The 16,701-nt window shown below is 45.1% G+C and overlaps 1 protein-coding gene across 3 annotated transcripts in view; it reads left to right on the forward strand.

The window, feature by feature from the left end:
* The window catches only part of ITK (IL2 inducible T cell kinase), a 296,941-nt gene that overhangs the window by 213,079 nt on the left and 67,161 nt on the right, over positions 1 to 16,701 (forward strand). For all 3 annotated transcript variants that reach the window (XM_069199642.1, XM_069199643.1, XM_069199641.1), the window contains 3 exons: positions 1,254 to 1,308; positions 11,642 to 11,721; positions 13,543 to 13,676. In XM_069199642.1, the coding sequence (XP_069055743.1) occupies positions 1,254 to 1,308; positions 11,642 to 11,721; positions 13,543 to 13,676 (269 nt within the window). The remainder of the gene's footprint in view (positions 1 to 1,253; positions 1,309 to 11,641; positions 11,722 to 13,542; positions 13,677 to 16,701) is intronic.

The following is a 16,701-nucleotide window of genomic DNA, read 5'->3' on the forward strand; positions in this document are numbered from 1 at the left end:
GTAATGAGGAAGCTGTACCACCACACTGTACGGGTGAACCTGTGACAGGAACAGTAATCCTCTCTCACTACTGAGGGGCTGTTTGGTATATCCCTTCAGGTCCAGGGCACATCTAGGTCAGTCTCATGTCAAAGGCAGGCCAAGGCCTTTATTTATGTGCTAGGTCAGTGAGCATGCAGGTAGGAGACACAACTGAACACCATGCATGCAACATTCCCTTCCCAACACTAGCCAAATGCCAACTTTACTTCGTCTAGGATCAGTGATTGAACTGAGCCCTCAGGATCCTAGTAGGCTCCCCACATGGCGAGTAGAGAGAGGTCTTTCCCCAAGGTGTCAGCTATTCCTCAAACAAGAGCTCATTTTGAGACATGCTGGAGGAGAGTGCATGCTAACAAAATGCACTATACTCTGTTTTAAGGTGCAGCAAAACACAGCCACTGTTGCAAGAGGGTTCCAAATACAATGTAACCTACTTCTTGTGGAAGTGGAGGATGAATGGGTAGCAGACCGCCATTTTGTGACTTTGTTTTTATGCAGAGCTCAAGCAGACATTAAAGAAATACTGGACACTCACGCAGAGAAAGGTGATATCAAATGTCTATACCAGGTAGCAAGCATAGAAGACATCTCATAGATGAGAGAACACAATTTCACAGCAACTGCAAGCAAAACATGTACAAAATAAAGCTGCTGCTGGAACTCTCTCACAAGCATTAACAATCAGCTAATAGAGATATAATTATAGGCTTACACCTGACCTGGTCCCGGATGCATCCGAGAGCCCAACCCCAATCCATGTAGAATATCAGAAAACCCGCAGAATACCAAAGAGGACAGAAGACACGGAGATTTGATAGGCAGACATGCCATTACTTTCTGAAGAACAGTACTGGCTGTTAGAGGAATGGGTGACAAGCACATATTTGTCCTGCTTGACGACACACATTAAATGATTCGTACAGGGAAACTGCTGCAAAAGTCATGGATTGATCATTCTGATGTATAACTTTCATATCACCTTTCTGCATCAGTGACTGGAGGCCAGCTTCTCCATTTATTTACATCAGTGGTCTATGGTATCAATCTTTATTCTTCCTACTGTAGATTTAACGTTTACTTTTGTGTCTGACTGACCATGTGCATTGGTAGGTGACTGATAAATGACTCTTGTGGATAATTCATCTATATTCTTGTGTATAAACCTAAGGCCTAGATTTCTGACTCATCCTGTTACCCTTTTTATTCTTCAGGTGGTACAACAAGAACATCAACCGAAATAAGGCTGAGCGACTGCTATACAATGAGGTGCGTATACACTATGCTGCTAAGGCAACTGTAGGTCACCAAAACTATTATAATGTTACTGCAACCTAATTGCTCCTGCATAAGAGCTCGATTCATTCAGCCAGCTGAACAAGCTGTCGTAATCCAGGTCCAGTCAAAACACCTACTAGAATACACATACAAAGCAGATCAGCTGTCTCCATGTCATTTCCAATCCCACAGACCTGCCCACACACACTGTGTTACTGTGTGTCACACAATACTGGCTCTCTCCACTTGTTCCTTCGATGAGGTGGTGTAATGCAGGGTGAGCTGGACATCACTGCATAGAGTGGGCTTCTAGATTGTGTTTACAGGATCTGGACAACCAGTGTTCTTTACGGACTAAATGTCATAAGGATATCATCGGCATTCTCCGGAAGCGTTTCTTTTTTCCCTCCTTTTTTGAGAGGTGAGGGAGTGGGAGGATTGAAGTGCTTTCCAGGCAGTGCTTGGCACAAATCCCTGCCCCCCTCTAAGGCCCATCCCCTCCTCACACAGGGAAACATTGTTAGAAGTTAGGAAGTTTGATCCCAGTCACTTTAGTCAGAGAATCTTTCGGAGCATACACTTGTTAAAGTGTTTTACTCCATGCAAATTATGGTGCAAATTATGGTTCAGAAAGCTCTCTCCAGTGAATCTTTAGTTCTGACTAAGGCTAATATAAAAATTTAATCTATTTCAATAATGTTAAGCACATTTGTCTCCATAAAGCAGACAAAGAGTAGGGAAAGTTTTTTAAAAACACAAAGATTTATTAAAAGACTAGCAAAGTTACAAACTCGGATCAGCAAATTACTTGAAATAAATCAATAATCAATACATAAATGCATTATTCAGTATATTGAAAGCAATTCAAATATCATAACAAAGACAGCAATTATAAAGCTGTATCAAAAGTAAAGTTAAGTAAATTCAGTTCTCCCATAAAAAGAAAAGGTTCTGCTAGGATGTCAGGGAAAAGGGTTTTGCCTGAAAAGCATCTGCTGTAAGCGCAAGTGAAGGGATACTTGCCTAAGAGTCAAGCAAAGATGCTTCTGGAGAATCTTCTGCATTGCATTAGCTTAAGTCACACAATTCTTACATTCACTACCCTCCCAATGAATCCGACACGAAGAAGCAATCAGGTTAAAGTAAATTAAGATAACGGAGACTCGTTATTTTCACAGGCTACTAGCAGGGCAGCTCCTCCATTAAGGTGGAGGAGCATTCCACCTCCCTCTCCACCTCCCCCCCCCCGGTTGCTGGGCTGGACAGAGCCTGCACAGGCTCCCAGTCTGCCTGGAAGCGTCCAGCCAGGGCGCTCCCAGCCAATCCTGATGCTGCTCTGAGCAGTGTCAGGATTGGCCGCAGGGCAGGCTGAGAGCTTCTGCCAGCCTGCAGCCTGAGGAGACGGAGGAGAGGTGCGGCGAGGAGCGGGTACATTTTGATTTTATTTTATTTTAATAAATTTTCTGACCCGCTTCGGTGTGCCTACCCCCCCCCCCCCCCCCCCCACCGCGCACCGCCCCCACCCCCTCCTCATTAAAGATGCAAGCCGTGACTGGCTATTAGGAAATAAGCTTATTTAAACGTCTTTCGGACATTCAGTTATTTGGAAGAAAATTAGATACATTTGGTCCAAGAAGTACTCAACAGGTGCTCGTTAGCGCATTCTGAAAGGATTGTGTAAAGAAAACATTTCACATGGGAACAGAAAACAAATGATACATCATTTGAGATTGCTGGTACAGTTTAACAAGATGGTCAATTTAAATGGAAAAAAAATACATACTCAATATAATTGTGTGTTATACATCAATGTCTGTATTAGCGCAAAAAAAATAATTTTGAAATATTACCATCACACTCCAATTAGAGCAGCCGCTTGAGTGCAGAGAAGTAGATGTAGTTAGTGTTGCCACCGATACCAGACAATAATACCGACCATCTTTTCACGTTTTAACATTCTTCAAAGACCCGAACATGATTCTTTAGTAGTACTTTATATGAAATCATCACTATTCATTTTTGACAGGGCCTTTCTCTCTTTGTTTACTTTATTTATCAATGAACGGTCATTAGGGCAGCTGCAGAAACATTTTGAAGTGTTTATTTCTTATGTTTACTGTTTATAGTATGCACTGAAAAGCGGAAAAATATAGATTTTTGGTGATTTCTATTTTTTTGTTCGGGCTAGCACATTAAAATGTCAGTCACGCTGGTACGAAACCAGCAGAGGTGGCAACACAGGGTGCAGTATGTGCATGATTCAGAGGAGTTACTCCAGCACTGAGCGGGCTGTTACTTTAATGTGTTTCTCTTTACAACTGTCAGTAAAACAAAATAGCATATTTTATTGCAAATGTAATGGCTGATGAATTTATTATTCTTCATCAGTGTCCTTCCTGTCAATCCCACACCTAGAACTTCAAAAAGGACACGTCTCATGAATGTTTCTGCCTTGGGGACACTGGAAGAACATCTCAATGACCAATACTTCATTGAGAAAGAACAGCAGTAGCAAGGGTGACGTAACATTAACACCAAAGCACTATAAGTTATACAACTTCCACATGGATTACGAGTTCTGTGATAATTATTACACCATTGCTGTTTTCCCTGACAGATTTTGGCAGGTTAACCCAGCCTAAATGTATTGTACAATATCCTGTATAAACGGCAAAACGAGCTGAATGTGTCTGTTAAAGGCATGTTATGCTTCATTTTCAAGTTGAAATCTCAGCATAAGAGGTATTTCACATACCCTGTAAATTTCTCACCCCGGGTAACAGTATTTACCTGGAGTGGTAACTGTCCAACCCTACTTTACAACTTGTTATCCGGGTCTTAGTAGCATTTATCTTCTGCTGCAACAGGACAGAGTGTGAGCTCATAACTCTGTATCATGTAGCGTTTTGGTTGCCGTAGCATGCTGCTAAAATACCTGACACAGACACTGGGAATTGGTAGGCAGAAATGGCCACGAGCACATGTGTGTTAGAAATTGGGTCTCTAGTTGGCAGAGGTACGCATCCTGTCCAAGCAGGGACCACATTCCTAGTCAGGTTAAGTCACAACAAAGCCTAAATTGTCCTGTGCTCACCCTCTGGTAGCTTGGCACAGAGCAGGCAGGCTTAATTTAGAAGGCAATGTGTAAAGTATTTGTGCAATAATTCATACAGTAACATAGTAAAAATATCACAAAAAGTACGCCACACCAGTTAAGGGAAATAGATAATATTTATCTGAATAAGATAAGACTAAATTGACAAAAATCCAACATGCACAAGTTAGTCAAGATATCACTTTTTAGAGGTTTAAATTAGACTTAATCCACAAGGATAAGTGGTTGTATCATTTTAACACACAGTATCTGCAATTCATCAAAAATAATGATGAAAGAGCAGCAGAGGGGGAGATGCTTCGGAAAGTAAAGCAATGTGTTGTTTTTTCCGGCACGTCAAAAGCGGTGCACTGTTTATTTCCACACAACAAGGTGACTCGTCGATTTCTGGGAGCGCAGCCTTGGTTCCTCACTGTGGTGCGGGGATGATTTGATACCCAGGTACGATGCATTGAAAATCCAGAATGCACTGGTAAGATGGAGCAGGTGCTGCGCTGATCCGGTAGGCAACAAAGCAATTTTTCAGCCGTGAGGCAGGCGCCGTGTCGATTTTACATGCGTTGTGTTGATTTTCCAACGCGCTAGATTTTCTCTCTTTGGTGAAGTCTTTGATCACCTGAAACTCCAGAAAAGGAAGCAAGCTCAGTCTAAGCACTTGGAGAGCACTTGTGAGGGAAAGCAGAGTGCTTCTAGCAGAGTCCAGTGCCAGCAGGCAGCAGGGCAACAAGCAAGAGAGCAGTCCTTCCAGAACAGCAGTCTAGATGAGTCCTTTGGGCAGCAAAGTAGTCCCTCTGATAGATTCCTGTTATAGGTCTAGAACTGTCTGAACTTAGGGGGGTCACAGACCCAGTATATATACCCAATTATGCCTTTGAAGTGGAGGAAAACTTAAAAGAGTGGTTTTGAAGTACACCAGTTCCCCTTTCATTCCAGTCGTGTCTGCCAGGAGATTTGTGGGGGGGTTATCAATCCTTTGTGTGAGGTCAGTATGCAGATGAATGCAGATGCAGCTGAGTGTCCCGTGTTTATGGCTGTCTCGGTGGAATGCACAAGGGGAGCTGTCAACCAGCACAGACCAGACGTGGATTGGAATCAGGCTGTAAGGCATAGAGAGCAGTAAGTACAGTAAAATGCCGACTTTCTAAAAGTGGCTTTTCTAAAATAGTAATGTTAAATCCACCATCACCAGTAAGCAGGATTTCTCACTACCATTCCAACCACGCTAAAAAGGACAATGCAAGTCCTTTCAGATCAGGAATTACCACTTAAAAGCATGTAAGGGTATCTCTAATGCTGGCCTATGAGAGGAGCAGGCTTCGCAGTAGTGGAAAAAATACTTAGGGAGTTTTTCACTACCCGGAAGTGCATGTCCTACCTTTTACTTACATAGCTCCCTGCCCTGTAGGCGACCCATGGCCAACCTTAGGGATGACTTAAATGTTATAAAAGGGAAGTTTGAGGCTTGGCAAGTTGTTTTAAATGCCAAGTCAAAGTGGCAGTGAAACTTCAAACAAGGCCTTGCAATGGCATCCCTAAGACATGGTTAAGGGGCTACTTATGTGAGTGGCACAATCAGTGCTTCAGGCTCACTAGTAGCATTTAATTTACAGGCTCTGGTCACATATAGTGTACTTTACTAGGGACTTACAGGTAAATTAAATATGCCGATTGGGTAGGAGCCAATGTTACCATATTGAGGGGAGAGAGCACAAGCACTCTAACACTAGTTAGCAGTGGTAAAGTGCATAAAGTCCTAAAACTAGCAAAAACGAGATGAGAAATATGGAGGGAGGCAGGCAAAAGGTTGGGGGAAGACCACCCTACGGTTGTCAGGTCTAACAGTGCGCCTATGCCCTTTAATTAACAAGGTCACCTCTATGGTGATGCCTGTGTTGGATGGGTGGGGGAAGCACTGCCTCTGGGGAGGGGCTGCTGCATGATTTTCCTGGCAGGAAACTACATTCCTCCCAAAGTCCAAACAAAAGAACAATGAGTCCAACCTGTTGAAACCAAGCAAACTAAACTAGACACTCCTAAGCCGATAGGTTTCAAGACTTATTCAGCAGGACAGCAGTAGTTGCATGGACTGAGGAAGCTGGCTGCACCAGGACTACTCAGTTCAGCTCACCTGAGTGGTGCGGGACACAAATACTAGGTCAGAGTAGTCAGGGGCCTTCTGGCAAGATACTGAATGGATTAATGTCCAGTCTGGAGTTGGTACACTCTGCTGATGCTTTGGATGATTGGTGGCTGGTATCAACAATTCAAAACAAGGGGCACCAGGAGCATTGTTGGAGTCCATCGTAAAACATCTGTCATGAAGCATACTTTGGTGATGTTGCCTTTCTCACTGAAGACAGTCTTGTTGTGCTGCAATCTATTAGCGGCTCCACTTCAAGGCCTTGCTACCTCCTGGAATGCTGTGGTGGGGCATTGTCAAGTCCACTTCTTGTGATTGTGGAGGCCCCTTGGATGGGTTGCCACAGGACTGCCTGTGTCCCGAGCTGGAGTTGCATGTGTGCCACGGCTGAGCTGCTGCAAGACCACCGAGGAGCCACTGCCTAGTTGTTTGTGCAGCTGCAGAGTTAGATGGGTCCTGGTCAATACACGGCCTCGCCACTGGGATGAGGATGAAGGCAAGGTGAGCAGGTAGTTGTTGGTTGACTGCTTCAGCAGAGTCATTGGCGCTTCTCGCCTTTTGGTGTGGCGATGGTGTTGGACTCTACTCTGCTTTTTCGATGCTCCAGGGGTGATAGTGGTCATACACTGGACAGGGACTGGTGTGATGGAGTTGCCAGTCATGTGGTGACCCTGTACAATAGGTGGTGACAACTTGCCTTGATGGTCTCAGGCATTCCTTTTTGTGTCAGCAACTTGGAGTTATAGTGGTCAAGTGATTTTGTCTTTTCTTTGAAGAGGCAACTGCATCCTTCAGCCTAGATCAGGTGTCTCCAACCAGTTGATCGCGAGCTACCAGTAGCTCCTATACCCCTTCAGAGAAGCTCACAGCCTTGAGTTAATTTTTAAATAAGCATATGGTCACATTTTTCCTTTTAAAGTTAAGAGAAGGCTGTGTTTAGTTTACATTATTATCATCAGGCTGCAGGGCCTGATAATGAGCAGTGCTGGAGTCAGATTTACGACCCATGGTGAGGCACGAAAGTGAAGAATTGTTTTTTTTCAATGCTTTTAAATCGGAGAAAACTAAAATGAAACATTACCTTAATGATTAAGTTAACTTTTCATTTTCATTTTTTTTAAAGTGTTGCATTTACAAACAGCAGGTCTTGCTCCCATTGACCAGTAGAACACTGTGTTGTATTTATAACTGAAAAGTACAGCCATTTTAAATGGGAGACCTTTACAGTGCAAAAACCAAAAAAGTTCCATATTATGAATATTTTTGCATTTAAAACTTTTACCACTTAAAAAAAATGGTTGTATGTTTGTGTTATACACGCAACTGTGCCACATATGGTGAAAGGTATGTCCTGTGCCACATAAACATACAACACAGGCTTTCAGTCGTCCTTACACATAAATCCAATTCATATACATATATGTTGATACATCCCCAAAGACCACACTCTCACTGACACACAAGGCAGCTCTGTCATAGTGTCCCTAGTATTTTGTTCCAACCATAGTATTGGGCTCTATGGACATTAGCCTTGAAGTCAATCAATCTGGGTGTGGGGTTGTCTGGTATCAATACACAAGTTATTTAGCCTTTTCACTGATCAGAAGTAGCTCTCACTACAGAAGTGGTTGGGAACCCCTGTCCTAGATGCTCCGAGTTACTGAGCAACCAGTTACTCTGTCTGGATGATTACGCTGGAGAGCATGGGGAAGAGACTAGGTTTGCCCATGTTTGCAGCTTACTTTCAGTTCTCCCGCTATGTTGTCACCACGTCATCCTCGCTTCAGCTCAGTGGCTGGTTTGTGGGAACAGATGCATTCTATCAGCAGCTTGAGTCCTCTTGAGTGTGCCTTGTAGGCCTGGCTGCTCTTGATCTTCCCTGCTGGGCTTAATCAGGCGTCAGGTTTCCTAGTATGTACCAGTAGGTCACACTTCCTTCTGTTCTTCCCTCTTGGTGCTTCAGCCTGCAACTTCTTTTGAATTCGTTGGTGAGAATTCTCATTACTCAAGTCCCTTCTTCTGGGTGGAACAGTGCACACCTTCTTTGGACCGGCCAACATGGCCTCTTAGTGGATTGACTATCTCTGTAGTTTAGCTCACAGCCTTGTGTGTTGGGCTGTGGCTTGGTGATGATCACGACCCCTGCTGATCAAAATTATCCCTGTCTTCTCCCTGTGTGCCATCCAGCCAGGCGTTGTGTGTTCCCTCTTCTGGGTCCCTCTTGGAGCTCTAACTCTGCGAGTAGATGTGTATGGCTGGGCCCCAAGCCTCAAGGGTTATCCCACTGTCTAACACTGTACTTTGCTGTGTCAGTGTGTGGTGTTGCACCCCGTGTGCACAATCTTTCTTCAGGCACTTCCTTCTGTGGGCAGTAGGGAGCTGTGGTTTTGCCTCACTTTTTTTTGTGTAGGCAGGACTGGTGCCTTGAGACCCTGCTGTTTTCCATAATGGTTTGTGGGATGTGGCATGATGTGCTTTGAGGGTGCAGGATGATGTGGCCCTAGTGTCCGGACCACAGTCACAACGGTGTATGCATCGGTCCACCTTCTGGTCTGACTCAGCTTTTCTTGAGCTTTTTCCTGCCTGAAGTTGTGTCCATCTGGCAGGCAATGTGGTGTTACTGAGATTCTCAGTCTCTTTAGTGTGTGTCTCTCTGTGGGTCGCACCTCGTGATGTGTTTATTTCCTCTGATGCTTCCAATTCTCTGTCATGCAGAAGTAGAGTTAGAGCGTTCTTCTTTCTTTTGCTGCTCCGCTCCTCCAATCTGCTCTTCAGCTCAGGGGCAACGGGGTTTGGACATGTTTCTGGCAGGGCTGTTGGGGCCCATCTGGTGCTGTGGTGCCTCGATTGCACAGCATCCTGCCATACAGCCAAACAATGTCTGTGCGCACTCTGTCAGTGTTCGGGTTGTCTGGTTGCAGTGCCAAGCAGAATTTCTCCTTTTTGGGGTGTTAGACCATATCAGGAGGATTCTGGGAACGATCGCTGCTGTCTATCCTTTGTTAGGTGACATGGCAGACTTTTGCCACTCTCTTTTGCCAGTCTACCTGGAGTGTGGTGTCACATACGTGTTACTGTCACTTTCTCTTTGACCGTGTCCCTGCTATGGTCTGTTCCTGCCATCCTGCTTAGAGGTTGTGCTCAGGTCTTCTCTTTTCTTTCTTTTCTGTTTCACTCGCATACTGAGGTAGTTGCTTACAGGGACCGGTGGCAACCGCCCAGTGTTCGGGGAGTGCAGGCTTTGCCTCTGTGAAACCCCTGGTAACTGCTTAGAGAGAGTGATCTCTGGGGCTGCTGGGTGAAAACCTCAACCTTCTTCCTTGTGGTGTATACATTCCAACCCTCCTGATTCAGGAGGGAGACTGCTGATGTCAAGGCTAGTCTCCCGCCTCAAGATTCCTATATACAGAAACCTAATTCGGATTGCTGAATCATGATCTGCTGTAAACCATGGAAAGTGCACAAAGATGCCCACCCTAAGCCCTAGGAACACCACCACCCACATCACAGGGACATTACAGGAGAAGGACCCCGTCCCAGGCAAGTTATTGTAAGTATTTTTTTGTTTTTAAGTACAATTGGGGGCCCATGCCTGGCACTGGGTATTTCGGGCTTGCCCACAGGACACTAGTCCCCTGTGGTGGGTATTGGGGTAGTGTAATGACTCCTGTCTACACTTAGACAGGAGTAGTTTTTTGGCTGTTTGGGCATCATGAAATGACACTAGGCTGGTTAGCGGCATATTTTTTTCCGCTAACCTGCCTAGCGTCATTACAGACCCACTAGCGCCATTTTCCCTAATGCGATCCCTGACCGGCTAGCGTCTTTTTTTAAAGATGCTAGCCATTCCTTAGCGCCAGCTTGCATCATTTAATAAGTATGCCGCTAAGATGGCTCTAAGGAATGGCGTTAGCCGGCATTAAGAAAAATTACGGAAAACTGTGTTAGCGCACTTTTGCGTCATTTTTCATAAATATGGGCCTTGGTTTCTTTCCCTCGACCTAATTAGCATAACAACATAATAGAAGTTATATATAGGTCTCAAAAGCTCAGGACTGGAAGTAGTGTCTGTGAAACAGTTAGTGAGGTGGCCACCTTTTCTGAAATAATTGCAGATGGCCACCTTCTTTATCTTGGGTAAGGCTGACAGTTGCCTTTCATCTTCACCTCCCTGCCCTAGAGCTAACAAAATCTTTGTGGCCTCAAAAACTCTCTCTAACTGTACTAATTTTCAACAGGCTCCATCTTTCTCTCCTTCTTAAACCTAATAAAGGTTGTTCCCTGCGATAAGAGCAGCCTTACATGATTTTATGCCTCTGATGTGGGTGGACTAACAAATGTCTTTTTTATCCGAATAATTCTCAGCTGACTTTGCCTATGGTGAGGCTGCTACTGATACTTTTTTTAAAGCCACGGTAGGTAGCTGCCTTATGGCACCACCACAGAAGTCCACAAGAGGGCAGTAGATTGCAACATATTAGCTAGAAACCGTCATAATACAAAAGCTAAATGGTAAACTGAACTCCATTTTGCCGGGGGCTTCGAAAATTCTTACACCTGAGCTGTGTGAAGATTGCCCAGGACATCCTCGTTTCTCATTCCTTGATGCTACCTGTACACACTGAACTCTGCAGATCATATATGCTTAGGCCCTGCTGTTTTTCCAGTTTCGATAAAATTGAATAAACGACTCTTGTGTTATAAAGGGTGCCTAAACAGTCTTGTAGAATATACAATAAACAATTAACATTGCGGTTACAATTAATAAACCAGAAAAACGATCACTTTGTAATACTAATAAAGATGCCACCACAGTCAAACAATGCTTCCTGCAATGCATGATCTCCTGCAATGATGGTTTACAATAGTTAAATTTATGATGCAAGAAAAGTATTTCATCTTCGTGTGTTTGTTTATCACCGCTTTAAGGTCAATGACATGATATCTGCTTCCCACTTTATTTTGCCCAAGTCTCCCTATTAATCTCTCACAATCTTGGTGTTTGCTTCTCTTTGTCTCCTCACTTTATATCACCCCACTTCGGACTTCCCCCTCCTCCATTCTCCCAGGACAAGGAAGGAGCGTTCATGGTACGAGACTCACGACTGCCTGGGACATATACTGTCTCCGTCTTCACTAAGGCTTTAAGGTACAATCTCATCCCTGACTGGCAAGATGTCTCTTCTGCTTCCGTTCCGTCCCTTGCACGCGCCGTCTGCATGAAGATGCACCGTACACGCATGTCTGAACAGAGTAATCCCCACATACTTGCCTCAGTGTGGCACCCCATAAACACCTGAGAGCTCTCACCACGTGCACCCCGAGCTTTACAACCTGCCTCAAAATGCAAACCCGTACTCATCTCTGAGTGCTGTCACCACGTCCCACCTTAGCTGTGTTATTGCTCCCTACTCCATACACATCTGTCTGAGCGCCTCACCAAAAGCCCACTTGACACGTGTTACTGCTTACATGTCCCTCTCACCCATGCCAACCCTTACCCCCAGGGAATGTGCCGAACCTTGCACAGCTCTTCCTCGCACTCACATTTCAGATTTTACATACTTGATCATGAGGTGACACATATGATACACCTCGGTGAGTTGTGCCACTTCTTACATGTTTGGCCTGTGTGGCTCATCTCTATGAGCTTCCCTACCCTTGCACGGTGCTCCCTCGCACGCCTGTCACTTTTTACACACCCTTCTAAGCTGTAACACTTCTTACATGTCTGTCCTGTACCCTCTCCTACATCTGTGAGCCAAGCCACAGCTTACACGTCTGTACTGTGTCACCTCTTACACTGCCCAGGAGGAGGCGCTGTGAGTTAGCTAACACTCAACAGAAGTCTGAACCATGTTAAAGATGCACTCTCCTTTGTCTCAGACATAAAACACAGTGGCAACTGATAACTGCTCTATTTCGTCCACCATCCCCACCCCCCGACTCAACCAACTTGTAGTGGATGTTTTGTATTTAACTATTGATACCTCAAAGGCCTGATGTTACCAACATCGCACTGTCCTTGGGGGCTGCATGCCTGAAATGAGCTCCTCCGCTTGGACTCTAACTTTGTCTAAATTTAGTTACTCACGGGGGATTCGAGGGTTTCTGAGCTCCCTGGTTTGGAACTACACATTGGATTTACCGTGTTAACCCTGAGACTGCAGTGCCCTGAGATCAACCTTGCCTAATATCACATATTGCATTTAAACAGGTATCCGTTCAGGAGGCCCTTTATCGGATAGGTCTCACTGTCGCCATAGGACCACAGCAATAGTCTGAGCATCTGTAGTATATATGTATGACATCAACGAACAAGGGATTCCACAGCTACATGAGATGGTGAAACCTGTCATATATGATCAATTATCCACATGAGGTTGCTAAATTTGATTTTTGAGCCCCATGCACCATTTTGGTGTGATGGGTAGTTATCTACCTATCCTACATGGTGGGGGTGATGGGCTTTGTCCCTGAAGTCCCTGGAATGCTATCCCAGATACCTTTCACAGGGTGCCTGTAGGAGATTTGCTTAGGGTTGCTGAGATTCTGGGACAGCACAATCCACAAGGGCGCAGCTGTCAATGGTGCAGCTGGTGTAGTGGCACCAAGGTCCAGGACTGCGAGCAGCCCTCTGCACTCTAATCACCTGAAAAAGGAGGAGGCATTCTGATGGGTATGCCTAATACCCCCAAGAATGCTAGAGAGGAAAGGCTTTTGGAGATGAGGATACACAGTTTGTGGGGCAACTTGACTAGCTTGCACCTTAGGAGCAGCTGTGGGATAGGGAGGCCTTCTGCTCTCAGGGCTTGTAGCACCTCTGGGATATATATACATATATCTACGACAAACTGCTTATAGGGCAACTGCTGCACTTCCTGGGCTAGCAACATTTGTGGTAGTTGAGTTATCATCCAAAGTCACTTAAGTATAATTTAGTGCTTAAAATGTGTTATTGTTTTGTCAGTGAGAAGAATCCCACCATTAAGCACTATCACATCATGGAGACCAACGACAACCCGAAGAGATACTACGTGGCAGAAAAACATGTCTTTGAGTCCATCCCGGAACTGATCAGGTACCATCAGCACAACGGAGGGGGTGAGTGCCGGGCAAGGGGGAGAGGGGCTACCTGGGTAGCGGCTGCCAGGCCAGCCTGTGTGTGCTCCCCTCTAACACCAAAAGATTCCTTAGTAACCCTCGCTCACTACATCTGTTAGAACCAATACTTCAACCACTGCCTTTGTGTACGTTTTGTGGGACTTGAAATAGGCAACCACAGACTCCTAAACATAGGTGAAAGCAGTACTTAATTTGTGCTTGTTGTTTCCGGTGCTGAGCACCAGCATTTATTTTTGAGGGCCGGGGCTCACTCTTCTGCCTCAAGCATTTGCTGCAAGCAAAAGACACATATGGGACAGTCGGAGGAAGGGAAACGAAAAAGCGTCACAATGGGAGAAGGTATAAAGCTGCAAGAGTAAGCTGAAGAGGCAGGGAGTGGCTTTATGTGGATTGAAGAGGCCCGAGATGGCTTCAGGATTACGCCGCCTCAGTAGTCCATGTTCACACATTTAATTGCAGCAACCACGTGTTTAAGAAGAGGGTTTTGGGCACCAGCACATTTTTATTTACAAATTAGGTACTGGGTGAAAGGCTTCTGCAGACTGCATGGTGGCAGCAACACCTCCATCACCTTTGGAGCCTCTGGCGCATTCCTAACAGAATACCTTTTTATTTTCAGTCTGATGGCTCCATGAGACTATTAGTCTTACTGTCATTGTTACTTGAGAAAATAAGTGTCATTTATTTGCATATTGCATAATTAGGTTTTCTGCTAGTGGCTATGGATGTGTGATGCGATAATCAGAGGCCTGTTGGCCATTCTGTTTCTGATACATAAGGGCCTAGGAGTATGCCCGTGACCCAGAGACACTGGTTTTATCCTGGCACTGCCCTTTCAGTGGTGCCTTGTGCATCCAATTTCTCAGACTTGGCAGCTTGCGCGAAGACAGGGTGCAGGTCTGCTCTTCTAGGTGTCAAGTTGTGCAGACACGGGAATTCTTGCCTTTCCCAACCTTACTGTACATTAATATAAATCTACTATAATGTAGTTTGTTTTCATTTGTCTTTTGTCAGAAGAACACTAACTCTATTAATAGATGTAAGAGTGTTGCTTTCTGAGCTTTTCCCAGAATCGTTAAAGAAAACGCATTTGTATAATCATGGTTTGGTGTGCAAATATCTATTATTGTAATAATGTAAACAAACAGTCACTCTGAAGCCCTCCCGGAAGCCATTAAAAAGGTTCTGCATGAGGACCCAGGATTCTAACACGACAAGGTGCCAATGTGCCTGGTTTGAGAGTATTATAATCCATGGGTACAGGGGGTGTTGCTCGAGTCTGACTGGGTCAGAATGTGCTGAGTGAGTGAGAGAGACTGAAAGAGAGGAGAGTGAGAGGACACGGACGCCTCTAGCAAGCTGGCACTTTGCAATGCAAGAAGTGCGCAAATTGGAAGCCCCCCTCTGGGAACGGGCCCCTGGCATAAGGCAGGATTAGAAGAATTTCTTAAGCACAACAAAAGGGCATCGTGCTGGGCCTGATCTGCTATTTTTGTGTATCCTAGAAGTGGCCTCGTTCCTATCACCATTCGAGAGATATGAATCATCCCAGATCTACAGTCAGTGCCAGATGTGAGGCAGGCAGTTCACCATTTAGCCCACCAACTAAGTGGATGTGTTGGCACAGGATCAGTCCAATGCCTCTGGGGGTGGCAGCTGCCCCTGGTCTTGTTAGCTGGCAGGCACCCACCTAGATGCAGACATCGCAGGTCATCGGTTTTTCTGAGCTAGTCCTCTGGGAAGGATGTTGAGAGAGTGGGGAAATGTTTTAATTAGTGCTCTAAATGCTGCTGAAATTCGGAGAGGGGTATTTCAAAGTGAACTAGCTAATTGTTTTCTTGAATTTGCACTTTTACTCACTTGACGGCTCCAGTTTACACTGTTTGGTCGGCAGCCATTACTGGGCCAACGTGAGCCACCATCTTTGTTGAAACTGTAGCTTCCTTGTTTGGTTAGGTGTATTTAGTGGATACCGGTGCGCAGAAGCCGAGCGGATGTGAGCAGCAGGCATGCCACTGTCTGCGCCCGTCTGCATCTGGACTGGGCCAAAGACTAGGAACCATGGTCCTATGCCTTATACGTATCAAAACTATACCCTGGACAATTATCCACACCTAATGTAAGTAAAGAGTGTGGCAGCAGTCACTCGGTGGATCCTTTCTCAGAAATACAGCTGTGCAACTATTGTAATTTCAATCTTAGAGACTGCTGTGTTGTCAGGGACACAAACTAGGGGTGGGTGAAGAATTCCACTCTGCTGGTGCAGTTTGCATAATTTTGCCCACGCCACGCTCCGGACGGAGCGCCGAGTTCCAAAAAACTCTGCGAGTGATGCAGAGCAGATTTTTTACTCTTGTGCGGCTCGCCAACTTTAAGTTTGCGAGCACGAGAAATCTCTATGTTGGCGAGCACAAGCGAGATTTCTGAACACGGGCAGTCCAGGCAGGTCACGCCCACCCACATTGGAAAGCTGCCGCTCGTGTTGAGGAAGCTGCCGCTCGAGTAGAAACTCCTGGTGCTGAAAATCAGCACGAACAGCGCCACTTACCCAGGCTTCGAACTTTGTGGAGTTCCACGTAGCAGAACTCCGCGAACTCCACCCAAGCCTAACACAAACCTACTTAACCATATTACGTGAAAGATGTTTTTAATTAACTGGTGGTTCTTAGTAAGTCTTGGATTAGACTTTTTTCACATTTTTATGTGACGAACAGCCAGCGGTATTATTCCTAACTAAAACTTGGCTTCTTGATGATTTCATGCCTGACACTGTTCAGGCCTTACCTATGGATTATAATATTGTAATACATGATCGCCTAAATAAGAGAGGCCATGGAGAGGCTATAATCCATAAAATAGCGATAAGATGTATTTGTTTCCCTTTATCCATTGCGGATTATGATTGAATCTTTTTCTACATTAAAGTTCCTCCCACTTGTTCTTTTCCAGGGGCCTTGATATACCGCCGACCTGGATCTGCTGTACAGTTTTTACAGGCCCGTCT

Source organism: Pleurodeles waltl, chromosome 7 (assembly GCF_031143425.1).
Source record: "Pleurodeles waltl isolate 20211129_DDA chromosome 7, aPleWal1.hap1.20221129, whole genome shotgun sequence".
Lineage (NCBI taxonomy): Eukaryota > Metazoa > Chordata > Amphibia > Caudata > Salamandridae > Pleurodeles > Pleurodeles waltl.